Raw genomic sequence first — 13,826 nt, 5'->3', positions numbered from 1 at the left:
TGCTTTCGAACTGTTAGGTGGGCAGGAGCAGGGACCGAGCAACGGGAGCTCACCCCATTGTGGGAATTTGAACCACCGACCTTCGATCGGCAAGCCCTAGGCTCTGTGGTTTAGACCACAGCACCACCCGCGTCCCTTACATGCATACAAATCAGTGTGTTCAAATAGGATCACAGCCTTTCTTGCAGATACACATGCATTTATATCAAACTTAACTGGAATCTGAAATTACTGGTTCACTTTTACTGGTGGCCCTTCGACCTAATAAAATGTTGAAAACTTCCAGTTTAAAGCAAGGGCAAATCTGGGACACGTGCTCAATCCAGTCTCTTTGGTATACGCTTAAAAGTTAAACCCGCCTTCCCTTACTTTGACTAATCGTATCCGTAAGGGCGGGAACTTCCACAATTCCGAACAATCATCAAGCCGGGTTTCCTTGAAAGGCGTCGGCTCTAGCCTGTAGCGGAGAGCTATAGTGATAAAGAGCAGATCCCTGGCCCAATAGGCTACTTGCTAACTGGGCACATCCCCCATGGCACCTCCCCTCTCGCTTAGCCCTTCCCACCCAGCGATTGCTCCAGCGGGTGAGTGACAAGGCAGCTGACCCAATAAGCTTCAGGGAGCCGAACACTCCCCGGCCAATAGCCGACTCGGACGGCGCCATCCCACCCTTCAGCCGGAGCTGACTGAGGCTGTCGGCGGCGGTTGCTCTTTCAGTCAGCCGGTGGCCGCCATGTTGGGCTTTGCGGGTCGCTGCTGCGCCTCTTCGGCCGCCTCCCTGCTGCGGCGGGGCGTGCGGAGCGCGCCGAGCCCGCTCCAGGACCTGCTGAAGCTCCGCGGCGGGGTCGCCTCAGCTGCCACCGAGGCCCGTGAGTGAGCGGAGGGCGAGGGAAGGCGCCCGAGGGCGGGGTCACCTTGGGGCCTAGTGGCGGGTGTGAAGCGCTGCGAGGACGGCGTGGGCCCAGCAAATCCTTATGCCGAATCTGCTCCTCTGCGGCGGGAGGAGCTGCCTTTCAGGCTGCAGGGCCTTTTCTGCTGGCTTAAGTCAAATCTCTGCAGTCAGGCTTTTTATTATGTTCCTATATATATGCGCGCTGTAAGCCATCCAAAGTGGCTGGGGAAACCCAGCTAGATGGTCGGGGTCTAAATATAATATTATTATTATTATTAGGGAGGGAAAACCTAAGAGGCCCCTCTGGATGAGCCCCACTTAGCCCACGGTCGCGTTCCTTTTTTGTCGTAAATTTTAATTGATTTTCATACAATTTAACAAATTCCATTCGCAATATTCCCGCAGCATTTTGACTTCCCGGTCTTAACATCCACGGTGTTTCTGTTCAAATCCTTTTTACCTGCTACCTTAAATGTTATACTTCTCTATTACGGGTTCAGCTCCCATTTGGGGCTGGGAGGGACGACACGCATCTGTGCGCCCCCCCCCCCATGCAAGACACGGGACGCCCCCCCCCCCAGCAATCGTTCGGAGGCATTTCTAACGTAGGAATCCTAGCGCTTCGGTTGGGGAAGCGTGCACGCGAAAGCTGCCCTTTCACGCGACGCGTGGCCCCTGGCAAGGTTCGGGTTTTTTTGGAACTGGGAAGCGAAGGTGGCCTGTTTTAACAGCGGAGGTTGTTGCAGGGGAGCCGATGAAGAAGATGGCGATGGGAAAAGGCTTCCGCAGTGGCGGTGGTAAAGGGCTGGTCCTTGGTGTGCAAGAGTTTCCAAAGCACGCGAGACTAGTGCCTCTGTTTTCACCTTCGACAAGGTGGCCAGTATTAAGGGGCCTGGCCTTTAAGGCAGCCTTTCTCAACCTGTGGGTCACCAGAGGATGTTGAACTACAACTCCCATCACCCCTAGCTAGCAAGGCCAGAGCTCAGGGATGATGGGAGTTGTAGTCCAACAACATCTGGGGACCCACAGGTTGAGAACCGCAGCTTTAAGGGAAGGTTATGCCAGAAAGTGGGGGTGGGGGGTTGCTCCTGGAGTAGTGAGGGGGGTGGGGCTGAGTTGCCAGTGCTGGACTCAATTAGGCCAGCATAGAGAGCTTCCTTGCAGAGTGTGTGCAGTGTACAGGGAGACAAGTAGAAAAGGCATATATTGCTGGAGTGGAGGATTTCGGTAGCTGGAAACTGGCTCATGGGTGTATAAAGGGATCCATGTTTTGTGCTTGGGAGCAGTTTGTTCTCGACTTAGTCTCACACTGGTAACCTCAAGGAGTTGGGAATGAGGGTTACAAGGTCACAGCCTGAAGTTCTCCTTGATTCAGCGGGTTCTCCAGGTCAAAAGGGTGGAAGTCTTGAGCTAACTCCTGTCACATTTGCTTCCTTTGCAGCCTTGGGGGTGGGGAAATACTCTGTGATAACCGCTTAATCGTCATGTCTGCCATGGTTGTCCTCTAGGCCGGAACTATGCTGCACAAGCGGCTCCTGCAGCTAAAGCTGGAGTGGCCACTGGGCGCATTGTGGCAGTCATCGGTGCTGTGGTGGATGTCCAGTTTGATGATGATCTGCCACCGATCCTCAATGCCCTTGAGGTGCAAGGCAGAGATACACGGCTGGTGCTGGAGGTAGCACAGCACTTAGGTAAGCGCCATTTGTATTCCTTGGCTTTTCTCTAGTCATGTTTTAACTCTTCCTTCCTTGATGATCAGTAAAATGACTTTCGTTCTTCTGAGCTTGCTGAAGCCATATTTATGATCTGAGAAGGAATCTTAAATCCACTGCTAACCAGAAGGTAACTGAACACAGGGCCGTGTTGACTGGTGGTATTGGTTAGTGTTGTGGCCCAATTTTACTTATCAGTCTCCAACCCAGGAGAATGTAGGAGTTTCTGAGGGCACTGGCATTTTATGGCCCAACACAATAAGGAGCAGATTACCTATTTGAAATTCTCAAACACAGAGATCCCTTGCCTTTCCATCTTGACCTTGGTATCTGATTGTAATGAGCTTCATGTTCTAATAATGAAATAAATCTTTACTGAAGTGCTTTTTCAGTCATAAAACTGTTAATACAATGTACTGAATTTTAGCTCTATTCTCTGTATGTGTTAAATGGAAAGTACATTGTTTCAATGTTTATGTCATTCTCAAACAGAAGTAAAGCTTCCTTTAGTAATTTACCACAGGGGATTAACATGGAGTATTTCCCCCCTCTAAATATTGAACTTAGCGGGCTTAGTGAGAAATGTTTGTTCTCCGTTGTAGGTGAGAATACGGTTCGTACCATTGCTATGGATGGTACTGAAGGCTTGGTGAGAGGCCAAAAAGTTTTGGACTCTGGTGCACCCATCAGAATTCCTGTAGGACCTGAGACCCTTGGCAGAATCATGAATGTGATTGGGGAGCCAATTGATGAAAGAGGCCCAATAACAACGAAGCAGTAAGTGCGAATCTGAGGGTTAAATGATAGGCAACCATTCATAGGCTGGTAGCAAAAGCATGTTAATTAGCGTACTTTCAGTTTTATAGAACTCTTGCTGTCTTCATGTTCAACTGTTGTTGAGCTTAGATAGCAGAGCACCCCTACAGTTTATGAGGGTCTGGAGAATTTTATGGCAGAAGCCATGCCAGCAGTTATTTATTTCATGGTCATTCTTTAATCTCGCTGTTCTTAGAAGTTCTGGACAGCATTTTCTGGCCATTAAGAGCTAGCCTAAGCAATGCAGTGCTAAATTATAAACCATATTAATAGCAGCATGCTAACTGTGCAGCTGTGGAGCAGTTCCTGTATAACATATCATGATTGCTGACACATTAGTTTTAGCACTCCATGCTAGAAAATGAAAATAAGCTTTATCTAAAATAAAAAGGTTTTGTTCAAAATACATATTTTAGATATTGCATTTTTCTTATGCAACCTAGTGTATAGATTTCAAATCCTGCTTTTTCTGCTCCAACTCTTACTGAACTAAAACTAGACAGTTTTTCTATGATTAAAACACAAATGAAACTATGGTGTTGCAGACTTCTTGGCCTAAAGCAGGCACAGTGTGTAAATACCAAACTGGAGCCTGGGTATAAGAATTATTGGTGAACACTTTGTGAATACCCAATATAAGAGCACAATTTTTCGTAATGTGTGGCCAACTCTCTTTTTTCTTCCTTCCTTCCTTCCTTTTGCAGACTTGCTGCTATTCATGCTGAAGCACCAGAGTTTGTTGAGATGAGTGTTGAGCAAGAAATCCTTGTGACTGGCATTAAAGTTGTAGATCTCCTTGCACCATATGCCAAAGGTGGTAAAATTGGTAAGTTACCAGAGGACCCATGTGGAATAGGTTCTGTCTGGGGTAGGGTGGTCAGTGCCTTGAATGCCCAAGTCTCCTGCCCCAACAATTTGTGTTCCTCTATCATTAGGCAGTTAGAACCTAAAATCCTGACAACGGCTTTGTTTCCTTCACTGATGAGTAAATTTATGACTTTCGTTCTTCTGAGATTGCTGAAGCCACTCTTATTTCTGAGAAGGAAAAGGAGGAGAATGCTAGAGGGTGCATAATCAAAGGCTGGATACTAAACTGGCTTTCTTCCCCAGGGCTGTTCGGTGGTGCTGGTGTTGGCAAGACAGTACTGATCATGGAGCTTATCAACAATGTTGCCAAAGCCCATGGTGGCTACTCAGTATTTGCTGGTGTTGGGGAAAGAACTCGTGAAGGAAATGACTTGTACCATGAAATGATTGAATCTGGAGTCATCAACTTGAAGGATAACACATCCAAGGTGAGCAAGCTATTCAGGCTACGCAGGTGGGAAGGGACCAATCTAGGCCCCAAGAATTTAGTATTGGTTGACTTTATCTGCCATCTCAAAAGGGAATTTTATTGCTTTCACCAGAAATTGGTTGCTGTGTTTGAGACTAGTCTATAGAATTCTGAATATCTAGTCTGGACCTTGCACCAAATGCTCATAGGAAGCTAACAGAATTACTGAAGTACACCAGCCGAAGAGGCTTTCTTGTTAACATTTGTAGTAGCTAGAGCCTGCCTTTGGAGGAAATACTTTCATATGTCATTTGAAGCTACCTTGGTCTGACCTGGGAGGGGCTGATGAGGGGCATAGAAACTTTCTAACCCATAATGAATTTCCTCTTATCCTTCAGGTTGCACTTGTTTACGGACAGATGAATGAGCCACCTGGTGCTCGTGCCAGGGTTGCTTTAACTGGATTGACCGTGGCTGAATATTTCAGGGACCAGGAAGGTCAAGATGTACTGCTCTTCATTGACAACATTTTCCGTTTCACACAAGCTGGATCTGAGGTAAGGCTGGATGTCCTAGGTTACCCTCCATCAGAACCTTCAATGGAGCTTGCTAGTGAGAAGGCCTCAGTCTTAAAAAAAATGTGAGTTTCTGCCTTGAGTGTTGGATGTCTCCAGGTGTGTTTAGGGTCCCCTATCCCTTGAAGGCAGAAATGTCTAGTTCTCGGTGCCTTCTTCCTGTTAGGACCTCTTGTTTTTTGCCTTACTCATTTCCTGCCTGCTTGGAGCAGGACACATGAACAAAGCCTGGCTAAAGCATGTGGCGGAAAAACTAATTACAGTGGTGCCTCGCAAGACGAAATTAATTCGTTCCGCAAGTTTTTTCTTCTTGCGAGTTTTTCGTCTTGCGAAGCACGGTTTCCCATAGGAATGCATTGAAAATCAATTAATGCGTTCCTATGGAGACCGCTTGCCAGGCTGGCGGTGCGGAGAAGGGCTTTTCTCCCCACCACAAGCCTTCAGGACAGGTACGGGAACAGAGGGGAAGGCGCGCAGCGCTTCTCCTCTGTTCCCGGGGCTTGCGGTGGGAGGAGGGTTTTTCCTCCCCACTGCCAACATTCAGAACAGCATTCTGAATGTTGGCGGTGGGAAGGAAAACCCTCCTCCCACCGCAAGTCTTCAGGACAGCCATCCGAAGGCTGGCGCGGGGAGAAGGTCTCTCCGCCCCACCGCCAGCCTTCGGAGGAGCCTTCCAAAGGCTGGCGGCGGGAGGAGGTCTCTGTGTGTAAATAGTTCTGTTTTGCAGACAGGTAGAAGATCTTATTGTCAGCCACACTGGTGTTGAATTACTACACATTCCTTCTCTTCCAGGTGTCTGCCTTGCTGGGCAGAATTCCCTCAGCTGTGGGGTACCAGCCTACTCTAGCAACTGATATGGGTACCATGCAAGAGAGAATCACAACAACTCGCAAGGGATCTATCACATCTGTGCAGGTAACAACTGTTAAAACAAGTCCCTCTCTAAGGATGGCAAAACTGCCCACAAAGTTCACACTCTGCTTTGTTTAATAACAAACTTCATCCAATTGCTCTCCCCCTTGATCCAACACAGCTGTTTTTCTTCCTTCAGATGGTTAACATTTAAAGTGCTTGCATAAGCAATATGGCACTATAGTAAGTCTTCTCTCTTCACAGGCGATTTACGTACCAGCTGATGACTTAACTGATCCAGCCCCTGCGACTACATTTGCCCACTTGGATGCCACCACTGTGTTGTCTCGCGCCATTGCTGAATTGGGCATTTACCCAGCTGTGGACCCTCTTGATTCCACCTCTCGTATCATGGATCCTAATATCGTGGGGCATGAGCATTATGATGTGGCCCGTGGGGTGCAAAAGATTTTGCAGGTGAGGAGGATGGATTAGGCACACAAGTACTTAATATCTCATGCAAAAAACTATCTCTGCGCAAGTTTATGCCAGTAAACTTTATCCTCGCTGGTAGTACCACTGGAATGTAGATTTGGTGCATGGCCTGTTCTCCTTCAGGGTTCTTTTGCTGCTTTTGGTCACATGCATATGTTCTTTCTAGGACTACAAGTCCCTCCAGGACATCATTGCTATTTTGGGTATGGATGAGTTGTCTGAAGAGGATAAGCTTACCGTGGCTCGTGCCCGTAAAATTATGAGATTTCTGTCCCAGCCCTTCCAGGTGGCTGAAGTTTTCACTGGCCATGCAGGCAAGCTGGTACCCCTAAAGGAAACCATCAAGGGCTTCAAAGCGATCCTGGCAGGTAAGAAGTTGTCCTAGTATTTTATTTATTAGTTTTTATACCGCTCTTCATCTGAAGATCTCAGGGCAGTTCACAGAATAAACACAAAAGTACATAATAAAAGCAAGAACAAAACAATCCTTCCCTTTCGCACAAACACTTTTAAAAGGGTCTAGGAGATCAATCAGCCTGGTTGAAGAGGAACATTTTTACCTGGTTCCTAAGGGTGTATAAGGAAGGTATAATCCCTGGGGAGAGCATTCCACACCTTCAGCTATACAATGTCAGCAGTTTGCACTTGCACCCAATTTATGGTACCGTATTTTTTGCTCTATAAGACTCACTTTTTCCCCTCCTAAAAAGTAAGGGGAAATGTGTGTGCGTCTTATGGAGCGAATGCAGGCTGCACAGCTATCCCAGAAGCCAGAACAGCGAGAGGGATCGCTGTGCAGCGATCCCTCTTGCTGTTCTGGCTTCTGGGATTCAGAATATTTTTTTTCTTGTTTTCCTCCTCCAAAAACTAGGTGCGTCTTATGGTCTGGTGCGTCTTATAGAGCGAAAAATACGGTAATTGGGGTAATCATAAATGGCCCTCTACAATGGGCATATGCAGGAGGCTCCGGCCAGTTCATACTGATTTACCACTTCTATCCTCCGTAGCATGGAAGGAAATCCTAAAAAGGGAACTGGGCAGATTTGCATGGCAGCACTTTAAACAAGTTTGCCAATCTGCTGCTTTTCCTGAACAGTTTGTTGTCTGACTTGCTGCATATCTTTTCCTTTGCAGGAGAGTATGACCACCTCCCTGAGCAGGCTTTCTACTTGGTGGGGCCTATTGAGGAAGCTGTGGCAAAGGCGGAGAAGCTGGCTGAAGAGCACCAATGAGTCTGCGGCTGAGGGGGAAATTGTTCTGTATCAAACTCTCCATTGGTTCATATTGTCCAGGTTCCCAACTGGGAAGTCGTGTAACATGTCTGCAAAGTATTTAAAGTTTTCAATAAAACTTCTGGTGAGATCGTAGAAGTGGCATGTCATGTTGCAAGTGGTGACGTGGGAGGTAATAGCACTTCTGTTGTAGCTTGCTGACTCTCTCTCCCCCTTAACTGCTGCTTGTCATTTCCCCAACAGTAGACCTGCTCATTCCTAAGATTAATGTGTTGGCATGCAGCCAGTTACTCATCTGCAAGCTCAAATTCCCTGGAGGCTAGGCCTAAAATGCCTCTTCAATCTCAGCTGTTTTTTGAATGTCTTTATTACCAGATAAACATGATGGATAATTCTATCCCATTTATCCTGAGTGGTACAACTTTTATTGGATGTGCACTTATCTTGGGATCAGTAGCAGCAGAAAAATCCAGATATCCTTAGTAGGCTTCTGCTTGCCTTGATATCTAGTAGGTGGTAGATGATCTGGCCAGGTGAAAGAGAAAGTGTAACTCCTCACAAACTTGATTAGATAGGTAGTAAGCCTAGTTGGTCAAAAAAGAATTACAGTACTGGCCTCACTACAAATAGAAGAGCTAGCATATTTTGCCTGTTGCAAGCAGCATCAAGTCTAGCAAGTATATATAAGAAATCTCAATGGGCTGAGAGTAGGTTGGGTGTGCATTTAAGTGCTCCCTAAGGGTGGCGCTGTGGGTTAAACCACAGAGCCTAGGACTTGCTGATCAGAAGGTTGGTGGTTCGAATCCCCGCGACAGGGTGAGCTCCCATTGCTCGGTCCTTGCTCCTGCCAACCTAGCAGTTCAAAAGCACGTCAAAGTGCAAGTAGATAAATAGGTACCGCTCCGGCGGGAAGGTAAACGGCATTTCCGTGTGCTGCTCTGGTTCGCCAGAAGCGGCTTAGTCATGCTGGCCGCATGACCCGGAAGCTGTATGCCGGCTCCTTCGGCCAATAAAGCGAGATGAGCGCCGCAACCCCAGAGTCGGTCACGACTGGGGTCCCCTTTACCTTTTTTAACGTCCCTTGCAAGTTACAAACTTGTAGGACACATGGTGGTTTTGAGACACTTCTTTCAGACCTAATATCAGTGGTAACTGAAGGAAACAAGCCGCCTACATTCTTAAGACAGAGTAAGTTGGACGTAATTTTAGTAGGATCTCATGTTATCCTTAATGTTAATGGAAGGCTGTTCCTCTAAAAAACATGGTGCACTACAGCCCTGTACATAAGCTTGCTGCAGTTTCTATGCTACAGTAGTGTATGTGCACTGAGACTTTTCCATCTGGTCTTGCTCTCCCTCCCCACTATGACATTTTTCATTCTTAAACCACAGCTAATGATACCATATCGGAAAGGAGCTGTACTTTGCAGAGCAGCTAGTACCCACTGCGTTCCAGAAAAATCAAGTGGGATACTATCAAATGTTCAAGCATCAAAAGGTTCTTGCAACACTTCAGTAGCAAGAATGAAGAACCACATTGCCTAGCAATCTCCATATATATCTTCCAGCCCTTGCTCCACCCTTTTCCCTGGCTGCCTCTTTTAATAAAAACCTAAAACACTCAAGTTACACCAATGATCCAGCCAGTAAGTGGTTTATACAGCTTTTTAAAAGAGAAGGAAGGAGGCTAAAATTTTTTTTATTATTCTAAAATATCAAACTATGGGGTTAGTGCTTGTTTCAAAGCAGCTTTTTAACCTAATGTCGATGCCTTCATCTTGCCCCAACTGCAACAAAACATGTCTCTCCTGTATCAGCCCCTACAGTTACAGCAGGCGCTGCGGCCTTCCTGCAGCTTGGCTTCACACCCAAAGGTGCACTCTATTGTCTACTGAGACAAGACAGATGCCAATTACAAAAGTGAATGGTATTCAACTTGTCTTGAAGGCTGGTAACCCTACATCTTGGTAGTGCAGCTGTTACCAGGAGCTCACTCTAAAGATGTTGAAATGCATTAATAAGCTTTGTTGCACTGGAAAGAATAGAAGTCATGATTGCTGTGGTGTGCAAGTAATGTGTTATTAATTCAGATGAAGCCCTTGGGATATGTAATTGCTCTATTGGCAATTTCACCATCTTACTGCTCCATTTCAATCTGCTGGCAGGAGTGAGAGTGCAGGTTGCAGATTGCCTCTGGTCACCATTTTAAAAACAAAAAACCATTGCTTGTGTGGTTGAGGTTATCTTTATCATAACTTGCTCATGGGACGCGGGTGGCGCTGTGGGTTAAACCACAGAGCCTAGGACTTGCCGATCAGAAGGTTGGCGGTTCTAATCCCCACGACAGGGTGAGCTCGCGTTGCTTGGTCCCTGCTCCTGCCAACCTAGCAGTTCGAAAGCACGTCAAAGTGCAAGTAGATAAATAGGTACCACACTGGCGGGAAGGTTAACGGCGTTTCCGTGCGCTGCTCTGGTTCGCCAGAAGCGGCTTAGTTATGCTGGCCAAATGACCCGGAAGCTGTACACCGGCTCCCTCCGGCCGATAAAGCAAGATGAGCGCCGCAACCCCAGAGTCGGCCACGACTGGACCTAATGGTCAGGGGTCCCTTTACCCTTTAACTTGCTCCTGAGCAGGTAGGGCTTACGGTACATTTGCAATGGGCCTGTTTCAGAGTGAACTTATGAACACCCCTGGGCAGGTTTTCTCATTTGCAATTTACAGTCTGCTTTAAAGCATCAGTACTGAAACAAAAGTACTCTTGCTTCAAAGTAAATATGCGTAGGATTGGAGCTGCCTTCTAAGTATATTTTACACGGCGACTCTAAAGCCCTTAAGCCTGAAAAGACAGACCTGAACCCATGTGGCTAATATTTGTGGAAATCTCAAAGGAGAGGTTTAAGAGTATTTCCAGTACTCTGTGCTTTCAGGGCTATGCTTTTCCTCTTTATTCCTCCCCATGAGCAGTAGAAGCAGAATACATTAAGCAAAACTAGCTAATGTAAGCACGTTGGGACCATTTATGCAAAGTGGTTTTGTTCATTTAAAGCAGCCTTCCCCAGTGTGGTGTCCTCCAGATGTTTCGTTTCTGTATGTCTAAACTTTCCAAGCTGCACAGCACTGGCTGGGGCAGACAGGAGTAATGGTTTAAAACAGATGGAAAGCACCAGGTTGGGGAAGCCTGATTTAAAACATCTGTATCTCGTGTTTCCTCTGAAGTTCAGTGCTACTAACAAGGAATATGCAAAGGCAATGTTGCAACTACCCAGTCAAACACTAAAAGCTTTTCTAAAGGAAGGAAGCACAAACAAACACCCCCTGTAATAATAGGCTTGTGCAGAACTTAAGGATTTACTTCCTGGATCAGACAAGATGCCTCTGGAAAGCAGAAGACCAGGGTTGGGGGCAACAGTCCTCTCCCATCAGATTGTTCCCAGGATTTGGTTCCAGTATGAAAGTGAGAGCTGGACCATAAAGAAGGCTGATCACGGAAGAATTTATGCTTTTGAATTATGGTGCTGGAGCAGACTCTTGAGAGTCCCATGGACTGCAAGAAGATCAAGCCTATCCATTCTGAAGGAAATCAGCCCTGAGTGCTCACTGGAAGGACAGATCCTGAAGCTTGAGGCTCCAATACTTTGGCCACTCATGAGAAGAGAAGACTCCCTGGAAAAGACCCTGATGTTAGGAAAGATGGAGGGCACAAGGAGAAGGGGACGACAGAGGACGAGATGGCTGGACAGTGTTCTCGAAGCTACCAGCATGAGTTTGACCAAAGTGCGGGAGCTTTGCTTCAGGATGAGAACAGAAATCGTGCTCCGGTGGCGCAACGGCAGCAGGAGGCCCCATTAGCTAAAGTGGTGCTTCAGGTTAAGGACAGTTTCAGGTTAATAACGGACCTCCAGAACGAATTAAGTACCATATTTTTCGCTCCATAAGACACACTTTTCCCCTCTTAAAATCTAAGGGGAAATGTCTGTGCATCTTATGGAGCGAATGTGTGATCCCTGGGGCTGGCGGGGGGGGGGGTGGACCCGGGCTTCCCCCGCTAGCCCGATAAGCTCTGGGAACAGCTGCTCCCCGACCTGCTCTTTGGGGCTGGCGGTGGCTTTCCCCAAAGAGCAGGTCGGGGAGCAGCAGAAAGGCTCTTTGGGTGAAGCAGCTGTGGGGTAGCCCGGGAAGCCTCCGCAGGGCAGCAGGGAGCCTTCATCCTGCTGCCCTGGGGAGGCTTCGTGTGGCTATCCCTGGCTTTTGCGGGAGGTGGGGGAAGGGACAGAGCAAGGCTCTCTCCCTTCCCCCACCTCCCGCAAAAGCCCCCAAGAGCCGCATATATTTTTTTCTTTAATCCCCCTCCCCCAAAAAAGTAGGTATGGAGCGAAAAATACGGTACTTAACCCAAGGTACCACTGTAGTATGCCGTGGCAGGAGGCAACTTCCTATGCATGCAATCAGACTTTCTAGCATGTTACAGTGGTGCCTCGCAAGACGAAAATAATATGTTCCACGAGTCTCTTCGTCTAGCGGTTTTTTCGTCTTGCGAAGCAACCCTATTAGCGGATTAGCGCTATTAGCGGCTTAGCGGCTATTAAAGGCTTAGCGGCTAAAAGGCTATTAGCGGATTAGCGGCTTAGAAAAAGGGGGGGAAGCGGGGGGAAATCGCAAGACGAAAACGTCTTGCGAAGCAAGCCCATAGGGAAAATCGTCTTGCGAAGCAACTCAAAAACGGAAAACCCTTTCGTCTAGCGGGTTTTTCGTCTTGCGAGGCATTCGTCTTGCGGGGCACCACTGTATTTACAGGACTGACCACCCTTTAGCCAAAAAAGCTCACGGAAATCAGTGCTGAGACCGACCCTGTCCTCAGGCTTTATAATCTAAAAAGCCATGACGCAGGAGGAAAAGGGGAATAGGAGGGAGGGAAAAGCAAGCTCAGGCACAAGTTCCTAAAGTCATGGCTCATGCCAGTAGCAGTTCCAGCTGCCTCGTCCTTTAGTTGCTCCCTCCTGAACCACTGCCACTATTGTCTAGATGCAGATTTGGTTCTTGTTGGTGCAGAATGTATGTAGAACCTGCATGCAGCCAAACGCCCTGCTGCTGCTGCTGTTCTTTGCCTCTGGCGTCATTGGTGTATATGCCGCCCAAGAGCCAGCCGCGGAGATGCAGAAGCTTGCATTGGTTCAAAGAGAGGTCTTATTTCTTCTCCCTGCTAAAAGGATTGGAAGCTTTGCGCAGATCTCGAAAAAGAAAAAACGACCTCTTCCTGCGTGGGAAGCCGCTCGCTTGGGAAGCTGCTAACCACCAGGGCAGGCCGCAAAAAGAAGAAGAGAAGCAACCTCCAGCCCTGCCTGCTTTGTCACCGGGAAATGCCTGGTCTATTACTGCAGGAGAGCCTTGCCACGTGGTGCTATCCTGCCTCCACTCCCCTTTAATTAGCCAGCTGATGAGGCCTGTGTGAGGCCGATCAATGGGAAGAGGTCAGAGTGCTCTGTCTCCAGTGCAGCTGAACAGAAAAGAGGGAAAGCAACATCTGGGCTTTTTTCCTTTTGAGCGCCGGCTTCCGAAGTCCTCATCTAGAGGGGGGGAGGTGGAATAGAAAGCTGTCCTCTGCTAATTACTCCCTTTCTTGTCATGCAGGAGATGGCATGGAAAATTGCATTTGGCTACGAGCAACATGTTTCTGGCTGCTGGGGCTGGCACAAGCTACTTAATTGTTTGCGCTAGGTGAAAAGAGATGTTGTCTTTTTCCCTGTTGTAAACAAAAATTGCCCTTTTCCCTTATGGGGTATCCAAGAGCCCATCTAGAGTCCTTAGATAGGTTCACTATTGGTAGGAGAGAATAACAGAGGCCAACCAGAGAATATTGAGAAGGAAAGCAGCTAGTAAGCTTGATCTTTATTGATCTGTTGCAACAGGGTGCTCCCCTCACACGCAGAAAAGGAGGAGGACCAAGAAAAATGGCGTGCAAGGCCTTGTAAAGACTTT

The 13,826-nt window shown here is 47.5% G+C and overlaps 1 protein-coding gene and 2 non-coding genes across 3 annotated transcripts; all 3 read left to right on the top strand.

The window, feature by feature from the left end:
- The first annotated feature begins 685 nt into the window (after nt 1-685).
- On the top strand, nt 686-7,988 carry ATP5F1B (ATP synthase F1 subunit beta). The gene is made up of 10 exons (XM_028710398.2): nt 686-869; nt 2,401-2,583; nt 3,207-3,381; nt 4,125-4,246; nt 4,531-4,715; nt 5,095-5,253; nt 6,064-6,186; nt 6,388-6,600; nt 6,785-6,986; nt 7,753-7,988. The coding sequence occupies exons 1-10, from the start codon at nt 734-736 to the stop codon at nt 7,848-7,850; spliced, it is 1,596 nt and encodes a 531-aa protein (XP_028566231.2). The 5' UTR covers nt 686-733; the 3' UTR covers nt 7,851-7,988.
- Nucleotides 2,635-2,707, top strand: LOC114593109 (small nucleolar RNA SNORD59). Its single transcript, XR_003705603.1, has one exon. It is a non-coding gene; the product is annotated as a small nucleolar RNA SNORD59 (small nucleolar RNA).
- Nucleotides 4,393-4,464, top strand: LOC114593110 (small nucleolar RNA SNORD59). The gene has a single exon (XR_003705604.1). It is a non-coding gene; the product is annotated as a small nucleolar RNA SNORD59 (small nucleolar RNA).
- Nucleotides 7,989-13,826: the final 5,838 nt, after the last annotated feature.

Source organism: Podarcis muralis, chromosome 2 (assembly GCF_964188315.1).
Source record: "Podarcis muralis chromosome 2, rPodMur119.hap1.1, whole genome shotgun sequence".
Taxonomy (NCBI): domain Eukaryota; kingdom Metazoa; phylum Chordata; class Lepidosauria; order Squamata; family Lacertidae; genus Podarcis; species Podarcis muralis.
This window is presented reverse-complemented; position numbering and strand designations above follow the sequence as displayed.